This window comes from Crassostrea angulata, unplaced genomic scaffold, assembly GCF_025612915.1.
Source record: "Crassostrea angulata isolate pt1a10 unplaced genomic scaffold, ASM2561291v2 HiC_scaffold_279, whole genome shotgun sequence".
Classification (NCBI taxonomy): domain Eukaryota; kingdom Metazoa; phylum Mollusca; class Bivalvia; order Ostreida; family Ostreidae; genus Magallana; species Magallana angulata.
In genome coordinates, this window is record NW_026441832.1 from 195873 (window position 1) to 209425 (window position 13553).

A 13553-nucleotide genomic window follows, 5' to 3' on the forward strand; every position below is an offset into this window, starting at 1 on the left:
AAAACAGGACCGCTTGACTCTTAGGGAAAGCAGTGAGCATTTTGAAGGAGGGAAATAAATTAAAATCAATGTTGCAATGTTATTACGTATAACAATTAACCTTATATAAAAAGTGCCTGTATGGGACGGTAACTGTTGAAATTGACACCCCGAGAAAACTATTGTCAACCGACGTGAAGCGGAGGTTGACAATGGTTTTCAAGGGGTGTCAATTTCAACAGATACCCTCCCAAACAGGCAATATATCATTTTATTATACTGAATGTCTTATTTATAAAGAAAATTTTACTGCTTTTATATAGAAATGAAGTGAATTCTACGACAAACCGTACGCTCATAATTTAAGCGCATGTAACAGTTCGTTGTGTTACCCATTACCAAGTGTGTTGCTAACAATGAGGGTAATAGAACGGATTACCAACTGCGTCTAAACCAATCAGATTTCAGTATTTAACATTTAACATGAAAGTATAATAAAATTGTTTGTCTGGTCTCCCTAATGCTGTGATAATGCATTAGATTTCCATGATATGAGTAGAATGTAATGGATGTAATATATCTGTTCTATTTATTTTAATTAATCATTAGGAATAAACTTAGCAATGATATAAAGAAGTAAACTTAGAGACTTGAAATTGCAATACAATATATTGGTACTTTTTACAGAGTCCACCCCAAATTCATTGAGATCTAGCCGCAACACAATGGGAAAACGGGACATCTTGACCAACAGAGAAAACACTGAGTATTTTGAACAAGGTAAATGAATAAAACTAAATGTTGCAATGTTATTATGTGATCCTGGGGCTTGGTCTCCTTAATGCTGGGATAATGTATTTGATTTCCATGATGTGAGTGGAATGTAATGGATGTACCCGTAATATATTTGTAATATTTATTTTAATTAGTCATAAGGAATAAAATTTGCAATGATTTAAAAAGTAAATGTTGAAGCTTGTATTTACGATACAATATATCAGTACTTTTATACAGAGTCCACCGCAGATTTATTGAGAGCTAGCCGCAACGCAATGGAAAAACAGGAAATCTTGACCCTCAGAGAAAACAGTGAGCATTTTAAACAAAGTAAATGAATTAGAATCAAAGTTGCAACGTTATTATGTATAACAAGTAACATGTTTGTCTGGTCTCCCTAATGCTGTGATAATGCATTTGATTTCCATGATATGAGTGGAATGTAATGGATGTAATAAATTCTCCTATATGTAATAATATTCCTAAATATAAATACACTGTGTTAGAGTAAAATCCCAAGAGATCCGAATATCAACATGGTGTGTAACTTTGAAGCGAGTAAAAAAGTGTTGAATCCTTCAATAATATGAATTAAATATTTAGATGAAAAGTATTTACAGCCTCAGAATGGTTTGTTATGAATAATTTGACTGTTATGTTCAATACAACTTCATTAGTTTTCTCAAAAATCGATGCGGAGCGATTCTGCAATTTTCTGCTACGTTACGGGTATATGGGAGGCATTCCTGTCAGATTATTATAACTTAGCAGAGTGTAGTGAAATTAATAGCATTATTGTAGGCTTAAAGCTTGGTTATGTAATTGTAAACAATACGGTGCGTCGATGTAGTAAATGTCCGATATCTTATGCAATGTCAACCCGTGCACGCACGGGTCAAAGTCTAGTAAGAATAATTAATTTTGACTTGTGAAAGAAAGTAATCATTTTAAGATTGATAAAGCCACAAAAGGGGCAACTGTTTCTTTAAAAGATTTCTTGTTTTAAACTTTATTTATGCAATAACGATTCTCAGATCTTTTCAGTTCCATACCATTGTTTTCCCTCTCTCAGTCCCTGTGATGAAAGAAGTCAACTTGATAGGTTTGTTTTAATCTATTTTGTGAATGTTTTTCTTGTTTGAGAATAGTTTAGTCATACATATGTAGCTGCAACAATGTAGCCCTCTCCGATTTTTTATAACTGATGTTTACCCCCCCCCCCCCAAAAAAAAAAAACAAAACAGGAGAGGGCTACATTATTGCAGCTAGGTGTTAGGCCTCTAGCTTTTGAATGACAATGTATAGATGGAGTTATTTCCTTGTGACTTGTGACAGAGGCTGTAGTGCACAATTCCATTTGACTTTCAAGAAATGTTCAGATAGTAATGAAAATATAAAGTGTTTAATTACATTTGCTAAGTACCACTTTCAATACTGTAAACGGGATTATTTACATGTGAGGGAAAATTTACACTTAAGCTTAAAACTGGGTAAAACACCCCCCCCCCCCCCCCCATTTGCATATGGACAGTGCTTTAGTGTGGTAAATCACACATTCACACACTGTGTATGTATTTCTTTTTTTTGTTCTTCATTAAATAATTTTTGTATTTGTATACATTTTTGAAATTTTATCTAAAAGGGTCAGTGTCGGAGTTACATGTGCACAATCCTAAAGGTCCAAGTACAGCACCTGAATCACATGTGACTGAAGAAGAATTGATGTCCAAACCCTGCGAGAGTGGAAATGCAAATGAATTGGATGTTACACCACAAGGTGATCAGTCTTTTTTTTATTTGTGTGAATGTGTGTGTGGTAGTGGTGGTGGGGGGGGGGGGGGGGAGGGGGTAATAGAAGTCATATTATTGAAATGATAAAAACTGTTCTCAATAAATTTCTTTTTTTATTTAAGATAACAATGGTACATTGATTTGCATCGTTTAATAATTAAAACCCATCCATAATGCTTTCTTTTTTCATTACGTTTTATGCATGCCTGTCCTTAGTATTTGCAAAGTAAGATATTCATGATATTGTTATTACAGAGTGTTCCTTTAAGATCGAAGATGATGATGGAACTAAAGATCTTGCAAGCCCAGTTGCAGCCAAGAAGACTAAAAGCAGCTCAGGTGATATATCTTTGTTGCTGGGTCTATCTATCCACAATTTGATGAATTAGCAATTTTTAGGTCACCTGAGTTTATTGCTATCCGTTTTCGTCCGTTATCGTGCATCGTGCCTCGTGCGTTAACAATTTTACATTTTTAACTTCTTCTTAAAAACTACAGGGCTGATTATTACCATTTTTGATGTGAGGCATCTCTATGGTAAGAGGAATCTAAATTGTAAATTTCATGGCTCTACTACCCCCGGGGCGCCACATGTGGGGCCAAATATGCAAAAATGAGCTAAATTTCAAAAATCTTCTTCTCTACTCCCACATATGTAAGGAAAAAACTGGTTACATAGTTATAATGTCCATGAAGCCCTCTACATAAATTGTGAAATTCATGGCCCCTGGGTCAGGGGTTCAGGCTCTAGGATGGGGCCAGTATGGCCATTTAGTACATATGTATTTAATCTTAGAAAATCTTCTTCTCTACCCCATATATATTTGTTAAAACTAAATGCATGATTATGATGTCCATATTGTGAAATTCATGACCCCTGGGTCAGGGGTTCAGGCTCTAGGGTGGGGCCAATTTGGCCATATAGTAAAAATGTATTAAATCTTAGAAAATCTTCTTTTCTACTCCCATATATATATATATATATATATATATATATATATATATATATATATATATATATATATATATATATATATATATATATATATATATATATTTGTTAAAAACTAAATGCCTGGTTATAGTCCATGAAGCCCTCTACCAAAATTGTGAATTGTATGACCCCTGGGTCAGGGGTTCAGGCTCTAGGGTGGGGCCAATATGGCCATATAGTAAAAATGTTTTAAATCTTAAAAAATCTTCTGCTCTACTCCCACACATGTGGGCAAAAAACTGAATACATGGTTACGATGTCCACTAACTCCTCTACCTAAATTGTAAAATTCATGTCCCCTGGGTCATGGGTTCAGGACATGAGGGGGGAGGCAGTATAGTGTTTATGCATATAATGTTATAACATTTTCTTCTCTATTCTCACACATCTGTATAAAAAACTGAGCTATAATTATGTTTACCAGGAAGTCCTCTACTGAAATTTTAATTTTCATGTCCCCTGGAGTATGGGTTTTAACTCTAGGGCAGGGCCAAAATGGATGTATAGGTGTTATTGCATATAATGTTAAAAAATTATCCTTTTTACTCCCACACAATTGAACGGAAACTGAATTCATGATTTTGTAGACCCAATCTTTTAAGTTGTTTGCCAAAATTGTAGGTTTCACAGTTCTTTTTGAAAGATTTCAGGCAGGGAGGTGGCCGTCATTACTAATTTATAATTGTTCTACTCCAGAATAAAACCTAATTGATTAAATGCATATATGAGACTCCTCGACAAGTTTGTGTACGGGTTATTTGCTACTCAGGTGACCGTTACAGGAATGGAAACAAATTTCTCATGAAGATTTATAATGTGAAATGTTTACATCTTTTCACCATTCGGAACCCACTTGAAATACCTCGTACAATTTTTCAATTATGTCATCCAGGCTATTTCATGGCCGATGCAATGCAAAATCCCTATAGGCTTTCTATTTTGGGTTGTGTATTGAAGCCTAAAGCGGTAGAGGGGGCATTTCAAAACAGATTATCTTGACATATAAGTGGATGAATGTAGTTCGAGCATGAATGTATTTATGAAAATCAAAATATTCAGCAAGAAGTAGTGGAAGCAAAAACCATACAGAGTATGGTATGCCTTGAATCTATACATAGGTATTATCCTTTTTACATGAATATGTGACAATATAATAATTCTGATTGTTCATATTATTTTTAAAATCTGTTCAAGGTAAAAGAGAAATCCAGGAGTTTTTGGAAAAACATGAAATGTATTCATTCAAAAGGCTTGATGAGAGGACCAAATTTTTGAAGATTAGATCTAAAATCTTCAACGAGAGAAAAACAAGAAGACTAAGGACATTTAAAAAATTAAATGAAATGAAATCAATGAAAAAGCAAACATGAATCTCATCATTTTACATGTAATGTAACTGTAATGTAACAACAAGAGGTAGGGCATGTATGATCATTTATTTTTAGCTTACTGAGACGAAGTTCGGGGGAGCTTATGCTATACCGCCGGCGTCGGCGTCCGGACCTGGTAAAAGTTTTTGTTGCAGGTCCTGTATCTAAGTTATTTTTTGTCCAATCTTCACCAAACTTGCATGGAAGAAGCATCTGGACCTTTTTATGAACTTTAAATACTTGGATGCTGAATCTGGGCAATGAATTTTAGATGCTGGAGGTTAAGGTTTTTGGAACAGGTTAAAGTTTTTGGTGCAGGTGGCCTTTGATAGCAATTTCTAAATTACTACTGATCCAAACTGGCATGGATGATGCGTCTTATGATACTAATGTACCAGACAGGCTTGAATGCTGAATCTGAGCCATAGGTTTCGGATGCTGGAGGAGGTTAAGGTTTTTAGAGCTGGTAAAAGTTTATGGGGCAGGTGCCCTCTGATTATTATATCTCACTTATTGCTGGTCCTAACTTCACCAAACTTGCATGGATGATGCATCTTAAGATACAGATGCACCTGAAAGGCTTGAATGCTGAATCTTAACCATAGGATTCGGATGCTGGATGAGGTTATGTTTTTTGGAACAGGTCATATATTAAATTTATTTAGTACTAATTCAAACTTGCATAGTTGATTTAACCATAATATAAATGAATTGCAAAGGTAGCTTCAGATGCAGAGCCTGATCTTCATAATCAGGGATGCTAAAAAATATATCTTAGTACTTACTGGTCCTAACTTTACCAAACTTGAATTGATAATGCGTCTTATGATACTGATGCATCTGGCAGGCTTGAATGCCGAATCTGAGTCATAGGTTTTGGATGCTGGATGAGGTTTAGTTATTTTGGAACAGGTAACATGATTTATAGACAATAGCTTGCATAGTTAATTTAACTATAATATAAATGAATCATAGAGGTAGCTTCAGATGCAGATCCTGATCTCTATTATCAAGGATATTTAAAAAGAATATCCTACCTCACTATAACCTGATTCATAGATGTGTTTGTTGTTAAATGATATAACATGATTCATATGATATAGTATTGTCAGATTTGATACACTATTGTTTTATATGATACAATATCATATATTATTTTATAAAAAGTTAGTATGGTATTGAATCAATATTTTTGTGCATTATTATATGATATTGTATCATTATATTGTAATGTAAAGTATTTTTTATTATGATGCAATATTGTATAAAAAGATAATATATTTTATACTATTTTATCCCATGCTATTGTTTCATATCATATTGCCATATATAATATGGTATAATATGATACAATATTGTATTGTAATATATAATATCTTATCACATGATGTGATATTGTATAAAATGATATTGGTTTATATAGTATATTATTATATCACATGAAAGAGTATTATTTGATATTGTAATTTATAATATTGTAACATATGATACTATATCGTATAAAGTGATATTGTATTATATAATATATTACTGTATCACATGATATTGTATCATATGATTTGATACAATTTGATACAATGTTGAATCAAGTTATATTTTATCTTATGATACAATATCATATTATGTATCAAATATGATATAATATCATACAATATCTTACTTAAGTATACAATATAATATAATGTGTTACAAAATTGTGATGTGTTATGTGATATGATATGTGATCAAATGCATTAATGTATTTAACATGACATTATGTCATATCATATGTTACAATATCATATTGCATCATTATTTATTACAGTATTTTATTTTTATTATTATATATGTGTATCTTATAATAATATATGAAATGAACATATGATTATTATACAATTTTTTAACATATGATATAGTAATATGATATTGTTTCGAAACAGTATCCATAGATATCCAAGATCTTTAACTATGATTTTCATGTAATATGATAAAGGTGGTCTCATAAAGGTGATGCTTTATAAAGGTGATGCCTTGTCTTGGTGGTTTGTAATCTGTGATAACCTTTGTTTTTTATAAGGCATGAAAGTGGCGCCTAAACGTGATATGTATTGCAGATGACATCCTAATGTCTTTATGTTTGAAAAAAAAAATATTTTTTTAGCTGCATAATCCTGTTCGTCCTTTAATATTTTTTATGCCATGTATTTGATCGGTCATTTTTGCTCCCATAGTAACTTTTAAACTTTGTCAATTTCTTACATGTGTACTTATTATCAATGTTATTCATTAACATTTATTAATAAATGGTTCATTCAATACGTGATCTTTGATCACCTTTTTTATTGTTATATATGAATTATGAAGTATATCAAGTAAATCAATTTTAAAAACTTTATTTTCTTGAAATGTATGAAATTTGAAATATGAAGGTTGAAATTAGATTAATATGAATATTTTGATTTCATAAATTTACAGATCCTTACATACATGATTTTGTTGCACAGAAAAAAAATGAAACTGTTGTAATTGAACTGCAAGTTCACCAAAATAATGGACATGTTATGTACACTGAATTTTGAATGCAAATGATTGCTCTATTAATAAATTTGAAATGATTAATTGTTTAAACTTTCAAAATTGAACTAATGTTTACACCCTGGTCCATAAATTATGAATGAAATCTATTTGAAATTATTTTTGATGATTAGTAAAGTTTGTTCATTAACTTGAAATGTTGTTTTTTTCATTTATTAATGTGAAATTCTAAAATACATTGGGATACATGTAGAATGGATTGAATTGAGAAGATAATCTTCAGTGGGGACGCAAATTAGAAATGCTACATATTTCCCCCATTTTCGCAAATTTTGTGACATGCGAAAAAAACCGGTTATACGGCCTAAGACTGAATTTATTAAGGTTTTTTCAAAGGTGTTGGCATGATCAATACAGGTTTGGGTATCTCCACACAGTGAAAATTAAAGGGTTTGCAAATCAGGAAAGTTATAGTAAAGAAAAGAATGGTCTACCTAATTAAGTAATATTAATAAAAATGTATTATCGGTATCCCATAGCCGCAAATATAGTAGCAAAATATTAGAGGGACAATATAGTATATTTTTAAGGGCTAGTAGTAATGAAAAATTAAGACAGATGTGAGATTATTGCCATTCCACAGACCTCTAAATCACCATCTATGAATATTAAAAGTCCACACCATCAACTATGTGAGATATTAACAAAGCTTACATATACATGCACATGTACACAGTGACCTTGCATTATATCTTATATCTTCTATGTTGCGTGGCGATAAAAAATGATAGAGCACTTGCAAATCATGAAAATTATGGTAAAAAAGAATGGTCTACTTAAGCCATAAAAAATATTAATGAAAATATATGCACGGCCTCCTTAAGGCTTATGAGAGAGTAACAAAATATTAAGGAGACCATTTTTTCTGTATATTTTTAAGGACAAGATATATTGAAAAATTAAAACACATGTAAAGTTAGTTGAATCTTGAAGACCTCTAAATGACTATTTGCAATAAAAAATATGCACATATAAAGATTTTGTATATTGTCTCCCTAAACTACATTTTGGGGTATGGTCTCCTCAATGCCTTAATCAGATTTATATATATATATATATATATATATATATATATATATATATATATATATATATATATATATATATATATATATATATATATATATATATATATAAAATGTCAAAGGCCCTCAAATATAATTGATGTGTTCCTATTTTTGACCATATATATATATATATATATATTTATATATATATATATATATATATATATATATATATATATATATATATATATATATATATATATATATATATATATGTGGTCAAAAATAGGAACACATCAATTATATTTGAGAGCCTTTGACATTTTGCTGATGGTCTATGACTAGCTTTTTCCCCCTACATTGGCTGAGTATTTGACTGTGGCCTATGACTGGCTTTCCCCCTTACCCTGGCTGAGTATTTGACTGTGGCCTATGACTTCCTTTCCCCTTACCCTTGCTGAGTATTTGACTGTCCCTTGGGAAAAAAAATTTGACAATATCTCAACCCTGACATTACCAGAAAATATACTTTTCCCTTGTTTGACATAACAAACCTTAGATAAGGATGAGGGCAATAGATATTTTGTCAATACCTTGGTAAGCAATTGATGTTGACCTTGGCCTATCCTCTCGGACAACAGTTCCTACCCCATGGCTAACACAATGACTACTGCCCTCATACCTATTTAAGAGTTGTATGCTATGATGTCTATGAAAGACACACAACGACAGAAGAACGATTGCATTAGGTCTCCTGAGTGACCAAGAAACAAAACGATTAGCTGTCTAATGAGAAATTCATATATACATTAATAATTCATGAATACTTTACCACATATGTATTTTGTTTTTTGCTGACTTCATCCACTGTATCTCCATGTATCATACGCTTAAAACCTATAACGAGACCACACAATTCTACAAACCAGTACATGTACGCGGGTATGATAAGGCAACTCTCAGCGATCAAATTCCTCTGATCGATATGACGTCACAATAAGCAGCATGATGTCATATTTTACTCAGAAACATGTCGATTTTAACTTTATCTCTGGTTTAAATTATAAGAATTACAGATATAAATATCACTAGAAACTCTTCTAACTGAATATAGCTTCGATTTTTCTCTATTATGTATAATTATCATTGATGACGTCACAAGCATTTGTAACAAAGAAGATCATGTCGGGAGACAAATCATCGAAATGCATTGTAAACAATGCCGAAATAAGATTTATTTATTACAGATACCTAAGATTTAGATGAGTGTCGGTTAGGATATAATCAGGATAATACAGGCATGGATATTTTGTTTTATCAGCAAGTGTTTCAAGGTAAGCAGATCGGCATTTATATGGCTTGACCATCTTTTCCTCTGTCAGTGTGTAGAAAGAAAGGCAAAAGTGTAACACTACCCCGGATATTATGAAAGATTACTTTGGTAAATATCAACGGTATATGACCTAAACTACTTGAAAAGTGCTGCTAGAATCCTGTGCTTCGTTGTTTTAAATGAAAAATACGTAGTATTTTCAATGAAATTATAGAAGTTGAGAGGGTTTACGATAAATATTTACAATATCTTTTTTATGCGATTAACAATAGGATTCTAGCAGCGATACCAATAAACATGAACTTATTGCCGATCGAATTATAGTAGCAAACACACAAATAAACTTCGGGGTAGTGTTACACTTTTTCATTTTTTGTTAAGGTAAAAAAGTGATCTATTTTTAACTGTCACGTGATACCATTGCTCTGCAGCTTCAAAGATCGAGTCGATTCCGAAGTAGAAAAATGATATCTTTGGGAACACATTCACTTGGTATTCATGTTCAGCACTGTTTTCATAAAAATGAACAGTTGTAAAATTGATCATAATTTTGACGGTCATTAAACTCGCAGTTGCCTTAACCTACCCGCGTATAACACAACGTAATAATATACAGCATATATCAATTAAAACATATAGGAAAGCAAAAAAAGTACTGAGAGAGAGAGAGAGAGAAAGAGAGAGGAAGAGAGAGAGATACTAACACACTAATCTTTATCTAACTTGTGTGTTTGGAACTATTTTGAAATAATCAAGATAATCAATTACTCTGTGCATTTCCAGCTTCATTTAAGATATTAAACATAAACGTAACGATTTAAGAACAGAAATATAAATTGTACATTCATATAAAAACTTGGCTTGTTTTAAGTATAGGTGAAAAGGGGAACTCCTTTCATGTTAAAATTCAGTTATTCCCTTTTTTATTTTGCTTGATCAGTGAGACTGTGTTTGATTAAAAGCAGTAGTGTCCCAGAAACTTTGGTCAATCAACCTTCAGATTTGTATTTAAACTGATAATCCATGATCAATTCATTAATTTATACTATTATTGAAAGAAAAGAAAGGGATCAACGGATTAAAAAGTTAATAGATCTATAAAATCAACATTATACCGCTTTAAAAGTAGTGTCAGAGAAGGTTAACTCTTATCTAAATCACAGTTTAAACATACTGTATACACATATCAATTACCGGTAATTCATCCAACTTATACTATTGTTGGGAAGAAATGGGAGATTTAAAAGCTGAATAAATTACTGTTGTATCATAATTTGAAATTAATGTTCATACTATACCATGGTTACTAATGTTTTTCCAAAACTGGATCAGTTATTTCTACCTTGAATGAGGATAAAACACCTAAAAAGTAAACAATACATCATAATATATATGACACAAACATTATTACCGGTACATGGTTTGCTTTATACATGTTCAAATTAGTGTTGAATATATGTAACTTTTCGAAAGCACATCAGCCTATCTAAGAAAATCCACCATTTTTATTAATTGAAAACTTTAACTAACAAATCATTTTCTCAACTCCTACATTCTCGGTTTAAAGTTCTTTAATCACATTGCTTATCTAGGTCAATGCAGATTAAATGTTTGTGTTTCTGATAAAATTGGAAACTTATTTAAAACAATACATGCAATAATGCTGAAAATGTTACTAAATCAACTTAATCTTACAATGTGCAATAAAATAGTGAGTCACATTATTACAAAGTGGTATTTCTTCCCTGTTAAACCATCTCTCTAGGCGACAAATTATGCCATACATCTGTTTTTCACTAATAAACATATATTGATTAATGTAGCATGCTAGTAAGATCAAAATGATTTTTTTTTGGTTTTATATGACACAATTACTTATTTAATCGTTGGTATTTTGCTAGTTTTTCTTAAACTGTAAAAACGTTCTTTATACCTCTTTAAATTATCAGAAAAATGAATCAAAACAATATTTTTCCAGTCTTTTCAACTATAAATTTTATATTATTCAAACCACTTAAAGCGAGCTTTCTCATAATTTATAGCTGTAATGTAGAAGTTGAGAAAATGATTTGACAGTAGGTTAGTGTTGATTTATCTATGATATATGCTTGTATAATTGTTTAAAATGTAGAAATAATACGTCTGTTACAGGAAAGTATATAAAACGGGATAGGCAGGCCGCAGCTCTCGCAAGATTCGCCGAAATCACGTTGTTAGTGATTTTGTAGGTCATTTTTAACTTTACATTTTTATGATGTTACCTGATATATTGATATAAAACCTTTAAAACACTATCTTGAAGTTATTCTACAATTGTTATTTGTACATTATAACCCTCATCTGATCATAATAACGACAGAGTTCTAAAAACCTAGAGACCCGTTTTTGCCCCATTTTGGAGATTACGAAAAAATCAATGTTTATTTTCATTATATCTGAATTGATTCACAACATACGATTAAAAATGTATGAAAAAGCTATCCTTTTCAACAAGTTTTAAAGGAAATGAAAACTCTAATAAAAAATGACGAATTTTAAAAACTTGTCAAGGCTCGTGTGATAGTTTGGGAAGTAAACATGGCGAATGTAGAAGTTGTCTATCTCGTTAGTATATATGTCCCTGCTCTGTTACGAAAATTCAGGGAAACATGAGTCGAAACATGGGTCGAATCATAGACCGTCTACAGTTACGACAGTTACACGTTGATATGAGGGCTTGCAAAGAAAACTAGATATAGGCTATGCCTGTCCACTTCTCAAAAGAGAATAACTTAACTCATTTGGCGATTCGTCTTCGACCCTCCCAAAACAAAAGTATATTTTACAAGAAAGAGAAAATATATGATTCATTTACATCTTCTCGATTTCTGAGTTCCGTAGTTTGTGGTGTCATTATAGAGTGGTATCATTTTATAAGTTTAAATGTTCAGTTTGTACACTGTAAATAAATTGATACATGTAATGGCTAACTATAGTCACACTCCTCTTTTAAGTTTTATAGTTAACTGCTTTGTTCTGTAACCCGGTAACGATAATTCCACTAATTTCGAGGCCAAAATAAAGCATTCACTTTAAATGAAGTACACTGATATGTAAATAAAATAAATACCAAGAAAAACACGGAGAAACACAGAAAACTCGTACATTCTCATGAATCAGACGATCTGCGAAGACAATCTACATCAAGTGACTCCAATGATGCGAGTATGACTAATGACGCGAAATATATCAGAAGCCCGAAAAAACACTGCTCGTGAATTTGTATGCATTGAATAAAGTTAAATATAAAGAATTTAAAACATATCTAAAATAAAAATAAAATCTTAGACACAAATCCAGGATTTAAAAATGTGTTACTACTGCTGCGCTTGCCTCTCCACTATAAAAATCAAAGTACTGAAAAGCGCTTATGTTAGAAATATAGCGAAGTACATTGAAGCGTTTAACTCCAGAAATTTTTATACGTAATGTTTTGACTGACCTTTGTCCAATCAAATCAAAACTGGAGGGAGTTGCCGCTCGTGACTTGTGACTTGAGAGAGAGAGAGAGAGAGAGAGAGAGAGAGAGAGAGAGAGAGAGAGTAAATTATAAATGGTGCAGATGAAGAAATAATTTATGAGCTTGCAAACAAATCAATTAAGGTCTGAATATAAAAATTACATGTATATCCAATATATTTGTATAATTTTAAAGCGATTTAAAGAACGATTGTGGATATTTCTTTAGC

General features: G+C 31.6%; 1 protein-coding gene across 1 annotated transcript; it reads left to right on the forward strand.

The window, feature by feature from the left end:
- Nucleotides 1-1806: 1806 nt before the first annotated feature.
- On the forward strand, nucleotides 1807-5032 carry LOC128170018 (uncharacterized). Its single transcript, XM_052836010.1, has 4 exons — nucleotides 1807-1858; nucleotides 2399-2533; nucleotides 2803-2886; nucleotides 4736-5032. Exons 1-4 carry the CDS (start codon nucleotides 1837-1839, stop codon nucleotides 4909-4911), a joined length of 417 nt encoding a protein of 138 aa, XP_052691970.1. The 5' UTR covers nucleotides 1807-1836; the 3' UTR covers nucleotides 4912-5032.
- Nucleotides 5033-13553: the final 8521 nt, after the last annotated feature.